Source organism: Furipterus horrens, unplaced genomic scaffold (genome assembly GCF_987537825.1).
Source record: "Furipterus horrens unplaced genomic scaffold, mFurHor1.1.pri manual_scaffold_7, whole genome shotgun sequence".
Taxonomy (NCBI): domain Eukaryota; kingdom Metazoa; phylum Chordata; class Mammalia; order Chiroptera; family Furipteridae; genus Furipterus; species Furipterus horrens.
Window position 1 is genome coordinate 41984266 of NW_028327177.1, and position 15557 is coordinate 41999822.

The 15557-nt window shown below is 39.9% G+C and overlaps 1 protein-coding gene and 1 long non-coding RNA gene across 2 annotated transcripts in view; one reads left to right on the top strand and one right to left on the bottom strand.

Moving 5' to 3' along the window:
• Window positions 1-8453: 8453 nt before the first annotated feature.
• On the bottom strand, window positions 8454-9413 carry LOC150004346 (uncharacterized). The gene is made up of 2 exons (XR_016512384.1): window positions 9064-9413; window positions 8454-8868 (listed from the first exon to the last, which is right to left on the bottom strand). It is a non-coding gene; the product is annotated as an uncharacterized LOC150004346 (long non-coding RNA).
• The window catches only part of GGH (gamma-glutamyl hydrolase), a 29072-nt gene continuing 22866 nt past the window's right edge, over window positions 9352-15557 (top strand). Inside the window, exons 1-2 of the mRNA XM_090283641.1 lie at window positions 9352-9600; window positions 13362-13476. Coding sequence (XP_090139767.1) covers window positions 9492-9600; window positions 13362-13476 — 224 coding nt within the window. The 5' untranslated portion in view covers window positions 9352-9491. The remainder of the gene's footprint in view (window positions 9601-13361; window positions 13477-15557) is intronic.

The window sequence follows — 15557 nt, forward strand, 5'->3', positions numbered from 1 at the left end:
ATCTCAGAATCGGTAGCACGGAGGAGTGATGGGGAAGAGACATGAGATGTGTGAATTTTGTACCCCAGGCCCTTTGCTGCTTTATTTGTTCACCTTCAAAGTCTGATCACTCTGTCACCTCCGTAAAACCTTCTCTGACCTGCCCCCACCCCGTGAGAGTTACTTGCTCCCACTTGTGTGGTCCTCTGGTGCAGGTCAGCCTTTATGACACAGAATTGAGTGCTATTTACCAGTTAGTCTGGTCTCCCTGCTGAAAAGTGCTCTTAAATGCAGACACTATCTTTTTCATCTTAGTATTATCACTATCCAATCAACGCCTAATCATCCTGTCAGTTCTAATCAGGTATGTAGCCCAACTAGTTTCTTAAACTATTTAAATTCTTCTCTGACCTTTCCAATGCCTATCATTGGTCTGGACAGTCTATTAGTAACTCTACCCTGAACATGTGGAGACCGATACCAAAATGTTACTGCATTCTTCCTTTCACTGGACCTGATGGCACCCTTAAAGGGAAGTTGAGAACTTGGTAGGAGACTTTAAGGACTTGATTGCTACCTCCGATCACATCTGAGCCACCTTTTTTGCCTGTAGCACCTAGAAGTATGGGCTACTCAAGAATGAGTTGAAACTCTCACATTTTTCAGGAAATGACCATTACAGTAAAGCAGTGATTTTCAACCAGTGTGCTGCAAGAATTTTTAAAACATGCAACACCTGACTGTTTAGTCAGGGGCACTGACCTCTTTTCCTTCAGATTGTCAAGTTAAAAATGACAACAACCAACACAACAATAGCCATCTTGTGTAGATGAATCAAAATTATACCTATTTTTCTTTTTGGTCAGATCAGCAAAAAATATATGTTTTGGTGTGCCGCAGAACTTAAAATAATTTGTTTATCTGTGCCATTGAAATCAAACAAGTGGTTTTGGCTGTATGAGCCAGAGAAAGTCAAACTTGTGAGGCAGGTAGATGTGCAAAAGGAAAGAGGTTTATTCAGGAGCCCACCTGGGAGAATGGTGGACTCCTATCTCAAAGACCACCTCCCCTTCCGGCTCAAGTCTGTGGTTCTTACGGAGATAGGGAGTGGAGAGCTTTTTTTCCTATCCAATTACGTTGCTAGCTTTTGGAGTGTGTGTGTGTGTGTGTGTGTGTATCCTGTCCATTCATTTCCAGCCTTTGGCGCACTCAGTGTAAGAACCTCTCGCTGCACCATCCTGTCCAATGGGGGAGACTCCCAAGTACTGCCTGTCTATGACATCAGGGTCAGTGGGAAGGGGGACTGCCTGGAGATGCTGTAGCCCTCAGCTCACCTCCCAATGCTGGACATGTGCCCACACATCTGGGAAGCTGGTTGGAATTCGTGGGGCACTATTAGATCCTGGCAGGCCTGTGTCCTCTGTGCAACCTCCACAGGGACCTCACCCCCGCCTCCCCATTGACTGATGGTCTACAGTAACACCATGAGATGAAAAAGGTTAAAAATTGCTGCTGCAAATGATGTAATAAAAAGAACCTTCTTACCCAAGAACTTCAAAAGACTTAACACAAAATGCTCAACTGACTGACACTCTCTTACCTTGGAGCCCAGAGGGGGAACATGTGCTGTGTTTGGAAGCAACTGCTGCATATTTGTTCCCCCAAATTTCTCTGACCTCTACATATAAACAGGAACATCCAAGTTGCTAACAAGGAAAATCACCCTGTATTTATAACTCCATTATTGAAGGAACTTTTTTCATACTAATTTCCTGGGCTCCACTAAACTGGTTGCTGTATGGCCTCAAGTTTAGGTTTTAGTCCTTATTACAATCTCTAATAATCATTCTGCTGCTTGTTCTTGTATGTATCCCCCTGATTATATGCCTTGTCCAGAACTTTTCTCAATTCAGCCATTTCTCCCAGAACAGCATCAAACAGAAATGCCCACTTTGTGGATTCTTAAGGAACCTTCAACAAAATTCCACAGAAATTAGTCTAATCTCAAAGATTGTTCTAAGACCAAATTACATTTGTTTAAAAAGACCAACACAGAACTTGCTCTTTTACTCGAACCTGCTGACAAACCCAGGCAGAGACTCTCCAATTTCCCACTCTTTACCTCATTATTGATTAGATAAGATTGGAACTGTTTTTCATGATTTATTAGCTAAGATTAGAACTCTTTGCCTTCCTGAAACTTGCTAACTACAGAGAAAAATGTTTCCTGTTCAGATATCTGATTGAGACATCTTCTGCTTGCAAAACAACCCCTTCTCTAAATTCCTAATATGCTACATGTTCATTCCTCTCTACAAGACTCTAAGGCAAAACCACCCTATTGAGAAACTCTGGTATTCAGATCTGGGCTAATTTCCATATTGCAACAGCCAGAATAACATCACCTCTTCGCTTGTCTAGTTTTTGTCTTTGATAGAAGCCACTCAATTATTCTCTGACAGTTAGGCAGGTGATCTGTCTGGAATCAACAGAGGATTTCTGGGAAAGGTTGTGAGCTACCACTTAACCTCAGCTTTATTCAGTCCCTTGTTACAAAAATGTTTTATATAGATACACATGTGTAACTGGGCCTCTTTTAGCTGATTCTGCCCTTACCCAGTTACTGTGCTGAGACAAACTTCACATCTGGCACACACATACAGTATACACATATACACAATAAAACATCAATAAATAATGTAGACTTCTAGTAAAGATTTCATGTAGAAATGGAAAGAGGGCTTGTCAGGGTAGCTCTGCCCTGAGAAATTGCCCAGAGACTACTGTGGGAACAGATAACTGGTTTATTGAGGGGCCAAAGGAAGGGGGAAAGGGGTTAACTGGAGAGGCAATTCCTGGGACTGACTCCAAGGCCGGGCCAGTAGGAGCAAGGGAAACAGCGGTGGAGGGGTTGGGAGTAGCTCCTGGTCCTCCTTGTGGGCCCATAGGAGCAAGGGAATAGGGGAAGGGTGATTTCCGGTCCTCCTCGTGGGCCCGTAGGAATTGCCACCAGCACTTCTGCAGGCACCTTTTTTTATACACCTTTCGGTAAGGGGGAGTTTGCTTATTGACATATTCAGTAGGTAATTTACATTCATTGCTTTCCTCCTCCCACACCAGCTTAGTTAACATATCGGGCTAAGTCCATTAGCATTTCCTTTGGGAAAGTTTCAGTCCATTAACATATCTTTTGGGAACTGCTAAGTCCAGGGCCAGGTTGATTACCAAAGTCCAGGTGTACATGACCTGACAGGGCTAAATTGCAGACCACCCAGCAAAACCTCAATGTAACCTTTAACAGTCTTTGACTTTTGCCCAAGTTCATTCTGTCCCCTCCTCCTTTCTTCTCTTTCTCTCTGCCCTCATTATATCCCAATTCAGGGTTCCTTTGGGGTGTCTCTAGATGGGTAACAACCCTCCTGCCTTAGCAAAACAAAAGATCTCTTCCAGAATCCACCTTCCTTAAAAATTATAGAAATAGGGTGGGATGGATTGATAACTACTTTGTTTTTTGTTTTAGTTCTACTCTTATACTTTATTAAAAATTCAGGACAGTTTAGCTCGTATTACTCCTTATTTTTATTTATTTTAATTTGTATTAAACATTATAGAATTTCAAATTAAAATCTTGTTTTTCATTTTTCAATTACTTTAAACTCTTTTGTTCCTTTACATATAGTCCCACTGGGTTCTGGGCAAGCTATATTAATTTTATGCCATCTATGGAATGTCATACTAAGTGAAGGACTTTCAAAGAATTGCTTCCTCTGGACTTCAGTGAGGGACTACGTAGTTTCAAACATTCCAGTACAGGTTCATAGGAAGTGACAGAGTAGAGACTCTAATCAAATTCCATTCACTTCCCTTGCTGTCATTTTATTAAGCTCTAGGATGGTTTATTTCACCTTCCCAGTAGGGTCATGAGAGAAAACCTTTGAGGTTTGCTTCTACCAGCTGCCCTCCTCCCTGCTGTGAACAAAGGAGAAATAGCTGGAACAGGGTTCAGCTAAGGAATGCTGAAGTTGTTCCTCTGATCGGTGGTTCTCCAAAGTCTTTGGGCTCTCTTTTAGTAAACACAGCCCTGCCTGGGAAAATACAAGAGACGAACCCTTTCTTTTGTGATTAATAAGCCACTGCCTGCCCCCAGAAATGAATGTCCTGTTTCACTAAACTAACTGGTTCCATTAAATGGAAATAGAGGTCTAAAGAGTGACTTGATTGAATTTTTGGATGTTTGTCACATGTATTCAGTTATCCTACCTTTATTCAGCTATCTCCTCCTCCTCCTCTTCCTCTAGTGGCCTGTTGAATTCCTAAGTGGGGTCTAATTGGATTGCTGCCTCCCTTTGAAGAGATGAGTCATCTGAAATCCTCTCAAACTTTCTTCAGACCAGAGATCAGAGCAGTTAAAATGACAGAGCCCTTTGCTATTTCCTAGTCCTATCCAAGGACTATTGCTCAAATATTCTTTTCCATACCACCACTACTGTTCTGGGTGTTAAGGCTTACGAAGAACATGGGCAGAAAAGGGGGAGTAAGTGTCAAAACAGAGCAGTTGAGGAGGCTAGGCAAATCCTAGGGTGCACCTAGCCACCCTTTTGTTAGTTAAGCCATGAGTGATCTGCAAGCAGTTGATGAACGGAGACCTGTAAGTTATAACATTTGGAAGAAATGGCATCCAGGACTCTGCGTGCATGACAGTTGGCGATGCTTCCAACAACAACTGGCCTGCAAGCATGTGGAGTCAATATTGTTGCTGATGTGTTTCTCTATAGGCAATAATGAATATAAAGGTGGCCAGTTTTGAAAACTCTGGCCAGACTCTTAAGTAACGCATTGGCTCAAGAAATTCAGATATAACATTTTATTGTATATTGGACATTATATTCAACTGTGGAGGTTCCAGGTAATATCTTTCATCAGTGATTAATTCTTCCCATCCTTTGTCATAGAGAATGAAAGGCTATTCAATTTAATCAGGTCTTGAGCTTGGATACTAATTTATAAGATTCAGTTTATGTCTGGTTTGTTTGGGTTTTTGATGTCCCAAACATTCTTTTTTTTCCTCTGCCTTGAATGTTCTTCCTGATATTAGTGAGTTCCTACCCTCTGCAAGTTCAAAATCTGATGAATGTTTTGAAGAGAATAACTGCTATGTTTGTTGCAGGCTCTCTTCTAATGGAATTTGAGTTCCAAAGCTCTGCAAGACAATTGAATGTTTCAGTCTGTCTTTCCTAATCAGCTTCCCCCAGCCTCCTAGTGCCGTGCTAGAACTCAGCACATGTGTCATGGGGCAACTGAACCATGTACTTTATGTTTCTCAATTTCTTTTGACAGTCTTACATAATTACAATGCAAAAAGCTTCACTGATTTATTTTTTCCACAGTAGTATCTCTCTTTGAGCTAGGATATATCTCTATCTATTTACCTATCTAATATCTATGTATATAGGTATAGATATTTATACATTATTTCATGCCCTCTATTTCTCTTTTCTCAACTTTTTTTATCTGGTTGTTTAGTTTTTCAATGGTATTTTTTGACTCTCACTTATTTCCTATACACAGTTAATGATCTTGTAATTTTCCCTTACTCTCTCCATGTTTCTCTCATTTTTAAACTTGTATTCTTTCTACTTGGCAGAACATATGATGTTTATATTTATTCTTTGACCCATGTCCCTACCCTTATTTTAGTCTTATCTCTACCATCAAATGCTCACCATCAGTTATTTTGATAAAACTTCCCAGACATTGCTTGTTTAGATGGAGTTAATTTTCTAGTTGGTTTTCCAGGAAGGGCATGTGAGAACAGTAATCCCTCAGGTACAGCATGTTTCTATAGCCCTCATACTTGAAGTATAGCCCAACCACATACAGAATCCTTGACTAAGAATTTACTTGAATTTTTCTTGAAATGATGTTCCATTGTTGCCTTAATTTGTATGTAGCTCTTGAAGTATTCTTACCTTATTAAGTAAATTGATTATTTGCCTGATGGCCTTAATTATTTTTTATTTTTCCAGAATGTCTAATAATTTTACCTAGTTGATCACTTCAGATCAATTTTTAACATTTTTCATTTATTTACACAAAATACTTGGATTGTAGTTATAAAAACTGGTCCTGTTTCACTACTTTTTTTTTTCTTCCTTTTTCCAGGACTCTAATAAGACGTGTGTTGAATCTTTTCTGTTTCTTTTCCATTTTAAGCCCTTTCTTTCTTGACCTGTTTTACTTCTTTATGTAATTTTCATTTCTTTGATTGTTTCATTCCCTTATTTAGTGATTTTTATCAATATTCCACTTGAATATTTTCTGCCTTGGACAGACAGTGGTAATTTAGCCTTCATTTCTAAAGTCTTAGAAACATTTTTTCTGATTTGATCAACATCTCTGGCATTCCTTCTTTTTGTCCTTTTCTGTTCTTAGGTTTTGAACTTCTGATCTATATTTGGTAGGTAAACACATACATATTTATCCTATGCTTTTGAGGCTATTTAATTTTAATTTGGAATATTTTGTATTGTCTTTTTGAGGAAGAATTTCCACTAGATAAAATGTTATAATTCATTTTGTCATTTTTCTTCTTGAAATAGTTTTGTTATTGTGTTGATTTGATTTTTTTTCAGAATAGGCCTTTTGTGGATACCTACCTGGTTGGAGTGTGTTTTATTCTGTAAGTATAGTGAAGTGCAATTTCTTGAGATGTTTTTGTAGTGGTAGTGGTGTATATATGGGGATGAGGAGGGATGGCTGGCATGACTTTTTTGTTTCTTAAAGATTCTTAATTTTCCCCTTGTATCCTTCTTTCCCTTCAGTGCCATATCTTTAAGAGACACTACTCCCTTGTCAATGAAGCTGATTCTTCCTTAGAAGCAATACTTATCTGAAGCTGTCAGTTCTGGTCCCAATCACTTTCAAAGCCTCTTTCCTATTATTAGTACTATAACCTAGTTCAGTATTTTAGCACTTAGTGTTTGAAATTTTTCTTTAAGGTTTGATTTTGCCCTTGCTTTGTCTATATCTTCCACTCTCCTTTTCTCTTTATCAAAGATTCTCTGAAGACTTGCCTCCCCAGCTCTCAGTATCCAGTCTTCTAGCAGTGGAGAAATATTTGCTGCAATTTGGTATTTATCAATTTTCTAGTAATCTGATGTTTGTGGTATCCCCTGTCTCCTATTATTGCTAAAGGATGGATCATGTGCAATTTCATTTGTACTCCTTTTACATCTAATGGTTTTTTGAAGATGTGTGGAGAGATTCTATTTTAGGCAGTTGACATTATCTTCTAGACGCAAACATAATTAACCTCTGTTATCTCTTATTAATAGAAACTTATCTCTGTTGATAAGCAGCTCCAATTCACTCATTTTCATGCTTTCTAGTAGTCTATTAATTATACAATTTATTTAGTCATTCTCTTATTGATGGTCACTTATATTGCATTTAGCATTTCATTATTATAAAAAATTCTGCAAAGAATATTCCTGTATAAATTTCCTCACTAATGCAAGCATTTCTCTAGGGTAACACCTACATATACCAAAAAGTGCTGGGTTACATGATATGTGCATCTTCACCTTTACCAGAAGTTGCCTAATTGTTGTCAAAATGGTTGTAATAATTTACAATTCTACCAGAAGAGTTGAGAGTTGTCATTTTTTTATACCCTTGTTATAATCAAGATTTACATTTTTGTCAATCTGATGGGTGTGACATATTATCTTATCTTAATGTGTATCTTCCTGATGACTAATGAAGGTTTGTTTCATCTTTTCATATTCTTTTCCCATTTTTATATTGGATTGTTTTTTTTTATTTAGTTCTTTGTATAGTCTAGAAATGAGCACTTTTGAAATTCTATATTTTGTAAACATATTTTCCAAGTTTGTGCCTTACTTTAATTTGCTTAGTTATATAGAAGTCTTAAAATTGTTATTAAATCTATCACTTTTCCCCATTAACATCTGTATTTTTAATCCTTTGATCACCAAAGTCATGAATATACACTTCTGTATTTTCTTATCAAAACATATTATTTTGCCTTTCACATTTACATCGTTACTCACCTGGAGTTTATTTTTGTGTATGATACCAGGTAATAATTTAATTTTTTCCTATGTGGATTTGAGCTCCATAATCACAAATTCATATTTACAAAGGTTCCTTGTCTGTTCATTTATGTTCAAAACAAGCTGATTAGGTAAGGCCTTTCACAATATCTCTAACAGATCCTTTGGCTTTGTCTCTCACCACACCCTCTACAGAAGCATTATTTTCTTGTCAAACCAGACTACTTATTGCATTCACTCTTTTTGAAATATGACAAAATTATGCTGTTATTCTTTCCCTTACTCATGTTCTCTTTCTGTCTTTTTTCATTAGTGAACTGTAAACTTCTTGTGAAAAAGACATTGTCCAATTCATTTTTGCATCTTCAATAGTTAGCAGTGATTGAGTAGATTTTCAAATTCACTTCTTCAATTTTATTCTGAATTTAATTTGGGCCTTATAGGTGGAAACTTCCCCCAAATACTACCCATATCTTTATTACATTTAGGTTTTCACACACAGTGAGAAAAAGTTTCCTACTCCCCGTGAGAAGTGATTCCAACCCTCTTTTAAAATTTTAAAAAGAACCCTCAAAATGCTTTTAATTAACAGGAACCAAAGCCTCCCGTTTATAGGGCAAAGTCTGTGGTTGGCGCTAACAGTGACATCACTAAGCATCCTTTGAGGGCTTGTCGTGGACTCGCCACTTTGCAGGAGATGCCAGGAGCTGGTCCCTTCTTGACCCAGGCTGAAGTGAGGCGATGTGCCTTGGAACGTGAGCACGGCCATCTACCATCCCTTTCTCGGCGCTTCCTTCCTCCAGGTGCCTCGATTCTGAAAAGAAATAGCAAGATGTTGAAATCACCTTCGAAGTCACTGCCTATCCTTGTATCCAATGCTGGAGTGTCCACAAGGCTGTCAGCATTCCTAACGACAAAGCTCTGGCCTTTTGGACTGGAGCTACCGCTGGCGCAAAGGCCTCAGGCGCTTTGTGGAATTTCTCTGCAGCCTCCTCTGCTGCCTGGTTACCGGACAGGGTCTGGCTGGGGCTCAGGGATCCTCTTCGAGGGCCTGGCCAGGGCGCCCCAGCTTAGGTGCGAGGGACCTTGTCATATCGATTAACAGTTGAAAGGGAAGATCCGAGGGCGCGGAGATCACCCGTGCCCACCCAGCCGCGTTCAGAGCCTCCAGAAGGGCTGCCAAGCGGGCGTGACGGTCGCTAGGTCACGGGAACTCCGCTGAGCAACTCGGCGGGCGCGGCCAAGGCACCTCCGGAGCCGCCCGACCCCTTCCCACGGCCATCGTGCACGCGCGCCGGGACTGCATTTCCCATAGGGCCCCGCGGTGGGGCGCCACCCCCTGCCCGACGGCCTCGAGCGGCCCCGGGGACCTGTGGCCGCAGCTGTCGGCGACCCGCCCGCAGTGCCTTTGAAAGGAGGCGGGAGGCAGTCAGCGCTATGGCGAACCTCGGCCGCCTGCTGTACTTGCTGGGCCTGCTGCTGTGCGTGGCGGCGAGACCTCGGCTGTCCGCTTCCCGTGCCTCCAACACCGAGAAGCCCATCATCGGTAAGAAAGAGGGGCGGGAGTTGCTGTCCGCCTTTGAGGCCTCTTGCTGCTGTGTCCGGTCTGGGAAGCACCCAAGAACGAGGGTACGATGTGTGCCTACATGCTCAGCACAAGAACCGCGCCGAGCCACGGTTTGGGTCGCCCTGAAACAGCTGATGCCTCAGTGATTTCACATGGTTTTAAAGTTGGGAGGAGGGGTCTCAGAAGGACCTTGAGGATTTGTTCTTTGTACACAGCGAGGAATTTCTACTAATTAAATTCTGTGCATGCATTATATTTATTAGATTTCACTGGTTAAAGCGGTATTTCAAGATACAATGCACTGTACGTATAAAAATCGAGTTGACCAGATACTCAAGAAATTGTCCTATGTGCCTTGGACTTTGTCATCTTGAGCAGTGGAGGGCAGCAGTGGCCAGTAAGATCCTAATGTCAGTTCTGTTTGGTGTTAAAATGAAGCATGTGATTTTTCATTTCCAACAAAATTATGTTTTAAAAAGAGTAAAATCCATTTACGTTGCCATAACAGACATTTGAGAGAGGGCAGGGGAAAGCTATCCAGGGGAAGTGAGCCTGGAATTAAAATTTGCCAGAAGGAATTTATGTTGACAGTTAAGATTGGTTTTATTTTAGCTTTAATATTATGCCACTTATACTGTTTTCTTTTCTTCCACTAAGAGCTGCACTGTATTTTGTAACTAAATACAAAGTAGATGAGCCTTTTTTTTCCCACTTATATTGATTGTGCCCTGTTTTCAAATGGAATGAGAATCAATATTTGGAAATCGGAATGCCTTATTTCATAGCTATTTAAAATAGAAGTTAGGTTCTCCAAGGAGAATTAACTCAAAATATAATTCTCTGTAGTGTGCTGAGAAATGTGGATTCAGGGAGGAGGAAATAAGAGAAGGGACTTTCTTTTCCATTTCCTAGAAACAGTGGTAGTCCAGGGTCAAATACAGAAAAACTGAGTATGCTTTTGGGCACCCTGATCAATTAAGACAAAATAGTTAACACCTACTATGTGCAAAGCATTGAGGTAGGAAGTGCAAATGATTCAAAAACAAAAGCTATGATATGTCTTTAAAGTATGGGTGAAATTTTGGTCATATTTTGAGGGGCTGGGAATATAACCTGAGCTCCTTTCCCAAGATGGGAAAAGTGAGTATATGTGAGGCAATGGGAGGGGGATAAGTTGGTGGAACTTACTTGTGGTCTCTCATGTGTATACTTTTCTTCTTTTTGGTACCTTGTGTTCACATGTCCCAAGCCTCCTTTGTGGCCCTTGACCCTTGCCGCCCTGTATTGCTCCATTTCCTGACACTCCTTAAATCTTCCCCTACCAATTTTCATTTTCCTCAGTCAAGATGGTCCTGCCTATCCATGGGGAGAAAAACAGTCTTACTGAACATATTTTGGCATTTGGTATATGTTAACTGAGTGCCTGATAAAATGCCAGTTGTAATAAAAAACTGAGAATACGGAAGTGATGTGTCACATGGCCTACAGAGTCATTGAAAGTCTACCAAATGGTGGAGTAGTTCCAAATGGGTTGGTATGGTCACAGGTGTACTCTCAGGATAGACATGTCTTGATGTGACTGAGTACTCTGCTGGGGCTGAGGTTTCAGTTGTTAAGAGGCAGCCAAGGAAATAGGTGGGGCAGCGCATACAGGGTCTTGCAATGTTTATGAAAGTTTCAGATCCCATTGAAGTGCTTAAGCAAGGAGGTACACCCTGCTGATTAGTTATCTCTCATTTTCTGTGATCTCATTTTGTATTGCTTTCTTCCCTTGCTCACACAGGGCTGGCTCTTGTCTTATGGACTCCTTGCAATGCGACAGGCACACAGCTGACTCAGAGTCTTTGCACTTGCTGTTCCCTCACTCTGGGTCTCTTGCTCCAGATATTTGCATATGGCTAGCTCCCTCACCACTCTGAAGTCCTGGATCAAATGTCTTGTTCCGCCTTCTCAGGGAGGAAATGCCTGGCAAGCATATTTAAGAAACTGTCTTCCTGCCTATAGAGGGGACACCCCCACCCCCAGCAGACACACACCTTTTTCCTCTGCTTTACTTTTCTCCCTAGCACTTACCACCAGCCAACACACTATATTTTACCTTTTTAGTTTGTTTATTCATTTTCTCTCTGCTCTCCCCCACCCCCCACTAAAATTAAAGGCAATAGGGCAGTGATTTTTGTTTTATTCACATACATTTCTGCAGCACCTAGTTCAGTGCCTGGTAAATAGTATGATTCAGTAACATATACCAAGTGAATAAATGAATGAATGGATGAATGTTGAATGAATGCTGATATGATCAAATATCTTTCCATGTTGAGAACTGGTCGGAGATGGTGGGTGTTATTTAAAAAAGGATGTAGCGAGACTTTTTAAGAGGCTATTGTAATAGCCTGGAGGGAGGTAAGATGTCGGCTGCTTGGACTGAGGTAGTTTTGGTGATGTTGGAGAGATGTGGATAGAAGATAATTTCCAGTCTTGCTTTGTTGCCAAGGAAACAGTGTGTCTTTGAGTGTGAGGGGGAAGGAAGGGGCCTCCTACTTGATTTAAGGATCTGTATATGTACTCTGAGATCTGTTTTAGGTCTAAAGCTGTGTGAAGGAGACTGGTGCTATTATTGTAAACCTGCTTTGAGGGCTTATTTGGCCTCCTTGATGAGGGTAGAGAGAGGAGGCTACTTAAAACTCAGATCAGCCTTCTTTTCTAAAGTCAATGGGTGTACTTGGAGGAGAAGTTTCATATTTAATTCTGGGAATTAGATGAATAAAGCACAGTAGTCCCCCTGTATCTGTGGGAGATACATTCCAAGACCCCCCAGTGGATACCTGAAACCATGGATAATACTAAACCTTACATATACTATGTTTTTTCCTATACATTTTATACCTATGATAAAGTTTAATTTACAAATTAGGCCCAGTAAGAGATTAACAATAATAACTCAGAATAAAATAGAACAGTTATAAACAATACAGTTGTCCTGTGCAGTCGAATAACTTACATCAGCCCTCTGCATCTGTGGATTCCCAACCCTGGATTAAAAATAGTTTTTGATCCATGGTTGGTTGAATCTGTGAATATGGGGATACAGAAGGCTGAATGTATATTTATTGAAAAAAATCCATATATAAGTGGACCATGCAGTTCAAATCCATGTTCAAGAATCCACTGTATGCTGTAATAAAAGTTATGTGAATGTGGTGTATCTCAGAATATCATATTGTACTCCTCTCAGCTATGTTTTTTTACTTAGGAAGCACTTCAAAGCTTCTCTTTGCCATGTTTGAATTTCCAGCACTGTTCTTGCACCTTGGGGTCATTTTTAGGTAAAATAAGGGCTACTTGAACACAAGCACTGCAATACTGTGCAGTCGTTCTACTGATTGAGACAGTTGCTAAGTGACTAAATGGTTGGGGAGCATCTACAGCATGGAGGTGCTGGATAAAAGGGTGGATTCATGTCTGGGGTGGGATGAAGTAGGACAGCTCAAGATTTCATCACACTTCTCAGAACGGTGTGCAGTATATAGCTTATGAATTGTTTGTTTCTAGAATTTTCCATGTAATATTTTCAGACCATGGGTGACCATGGGTAGCTAAAACCTCACAAAGTTAAACCTTGGATAAGAGATAACAACTGTAGTGATATTCTTACTGTGGTATCTTTCAGTTTCTGAGCAGAAAAAAGGGAAATTGATTGAAACTAAAACCTCTCTTTTTTCTTTTTTTTTGTAACTTAGGCGTATTAATGCAACAGTGCCGTAGTGAGGCAATGAGAAACTTGGGAAAATACTATATTGCTGCATCCTATGTAAAGTATCTGGAGTCTGCAGGTGCAAGAGTTGTACCAATAAGGTATGATTTGATATTTTTTACACTATATAAGTAAAAACTGCTGTTTTACTTTTAAAATAAGATTTTATCTCTAAAATTAATGCTTTCTCTTTTGATTGCATCATTTAAGTGTGGTAACATCGTACATGGTTTTTGCCACAGATCTGATGTGTTAAGTCTGTCACAAATTGTTTAAAGTATGAATTTATGTTTATAACATCATTAGAGGTATGTCATATGTATTAGATAGAGAAGAAATGGTAGTGTCCTTTACCCCCCAAAAGGTGGTCCTCATTAGACATCATAGAAGTAATGGAGTAAAAAGAATCTACAATTTTACCAGCTTTATTATATAATATCAGGATAAGGGCACACTGAGGGCACAAAGGAGCTTAGAAGATGACTTTTGAAATACCTACACATTCTACTTAAAAAAATCTATAAATGACTAATACAGAGTGTTGCCTCAGTATCAGTCACAAGCATTGCAGTTTTAAAAGAGCCATATCGGTTTTGTAATACAATGGCCTAGTAAGAATAAAATGATTGGTGTCATATGTTGATTTGGAAAGAGTTGAAGTTTTTTAACAAACAAAACCTTATACATATTAATAATATCATCCAAAATTACTGTATTTTAGAAGCTTCCAGCACCACCATCTAATCTGGGATAGGTGATTTCACACACAAAATGCAACTTTTCGCTCTGGACAACATGCTTTTATACATAATTGTGCATTAAGAAAACTATAACCAAAAATACTGTTCAAATGGAATAATCAAAATGCAGATATTACACTTCAGAGAATTATACCACGAAGCGGTTTTATGTCTCGCTTCGTAAGGATTGTCTTCTTGCTGCTGCTTTTACATTTTAATTGTCTCTATCCCAAGATGAACATTTGCTTTTGATGTTAGTCTTTAATTCTTTGGTAGCAGATCTGATTTTTCAAATGAAATCTTACGTGGGACTGAGATAACATCAGAGTTTTAGAGCTGAGGCAGAGGCTCCAGAGATTCTTCAGAACAACGTTTCAGTGTTTGATCACGGAAACATTTTCTGCAAGCTATCTTTGTAGGACATTAGTACCAATAGCATGGATGGGAAGGAGGAGAGACAGGAGACAGGTGCACCAGTTCAGAGACTGTTGCAGTAGGTCAACTGTGAAGTGATGAGGGCTTGTCTTAGATCAGTGGCTGTAGGATTGATAGGCAAAAGTTATTTTAAAAAAATCACTAGTTGATGACTAATTGAAAAAGGGCACAGGGAGGAATACACAAGAAAGACAGAAGTTTTGAAACTGGGGGAGTTTTGAAACTGATGATTCACCAAATACTGGCATGTATGACAGAGACACTGAAAATGTGGCTGTCAACATAGAGGTTAATTTTCAGCATGGGTTCCCAAAGTTTATTTTAAGTTAATTGCTAGAAGTTAGAATCATACAATCCTATAAAAACCATATAATACATGGCAGCTGAATCCCCAGAGTAACCTGCAAAGGATTACCTAATGTGGAAAGAGACAGGGTCACACTGATAGTGTTGGGTTCACTTCTGCATTTTGGATGCTGGGAGCCAACTTTTGCAGTTTAAAAGGGAAAAGGAGGAGGATGGGAGACATAGGCAAAATTCTGGAATAAGTAAGGAAGTTTGTCTCTGATCTCCTTCTGCCTTCTTTCTGCTACCTCTCTCAGGTGCCTGGTGCTCTTAGGCTATCATAAATTCCTCCAGTGGGACTAGTGGGACCCACACAACATCCTCCTCCTGAGAGGTAGCATGTGGCACCCCATGGACTGCTTTTGGTTCACAAATGTGTTTTGTTCACACAGCATTTTAAAACATTTACAAATCAGAAGACTTCACAGAAGTCTGAATTTCTGGTCTCTCTCCCTCTCTCTCTCTCTCTCTCAAAGAAAGTTATCTGGAGCTGATTTGAAATGGAGCAAGTACTCTCCACTCACAGCAATGCCTGTCACTCCTTTTTGTTTGTTTGTTTTAAAGATTTTATTTCTTTTTAGAGAGAGGGTAAGGGAGGGAGAAAGAGAGGGAGGGAAACATCAATGTGTGGTTGCTTCTTGTGGGCCCCTGAGGACCTGACT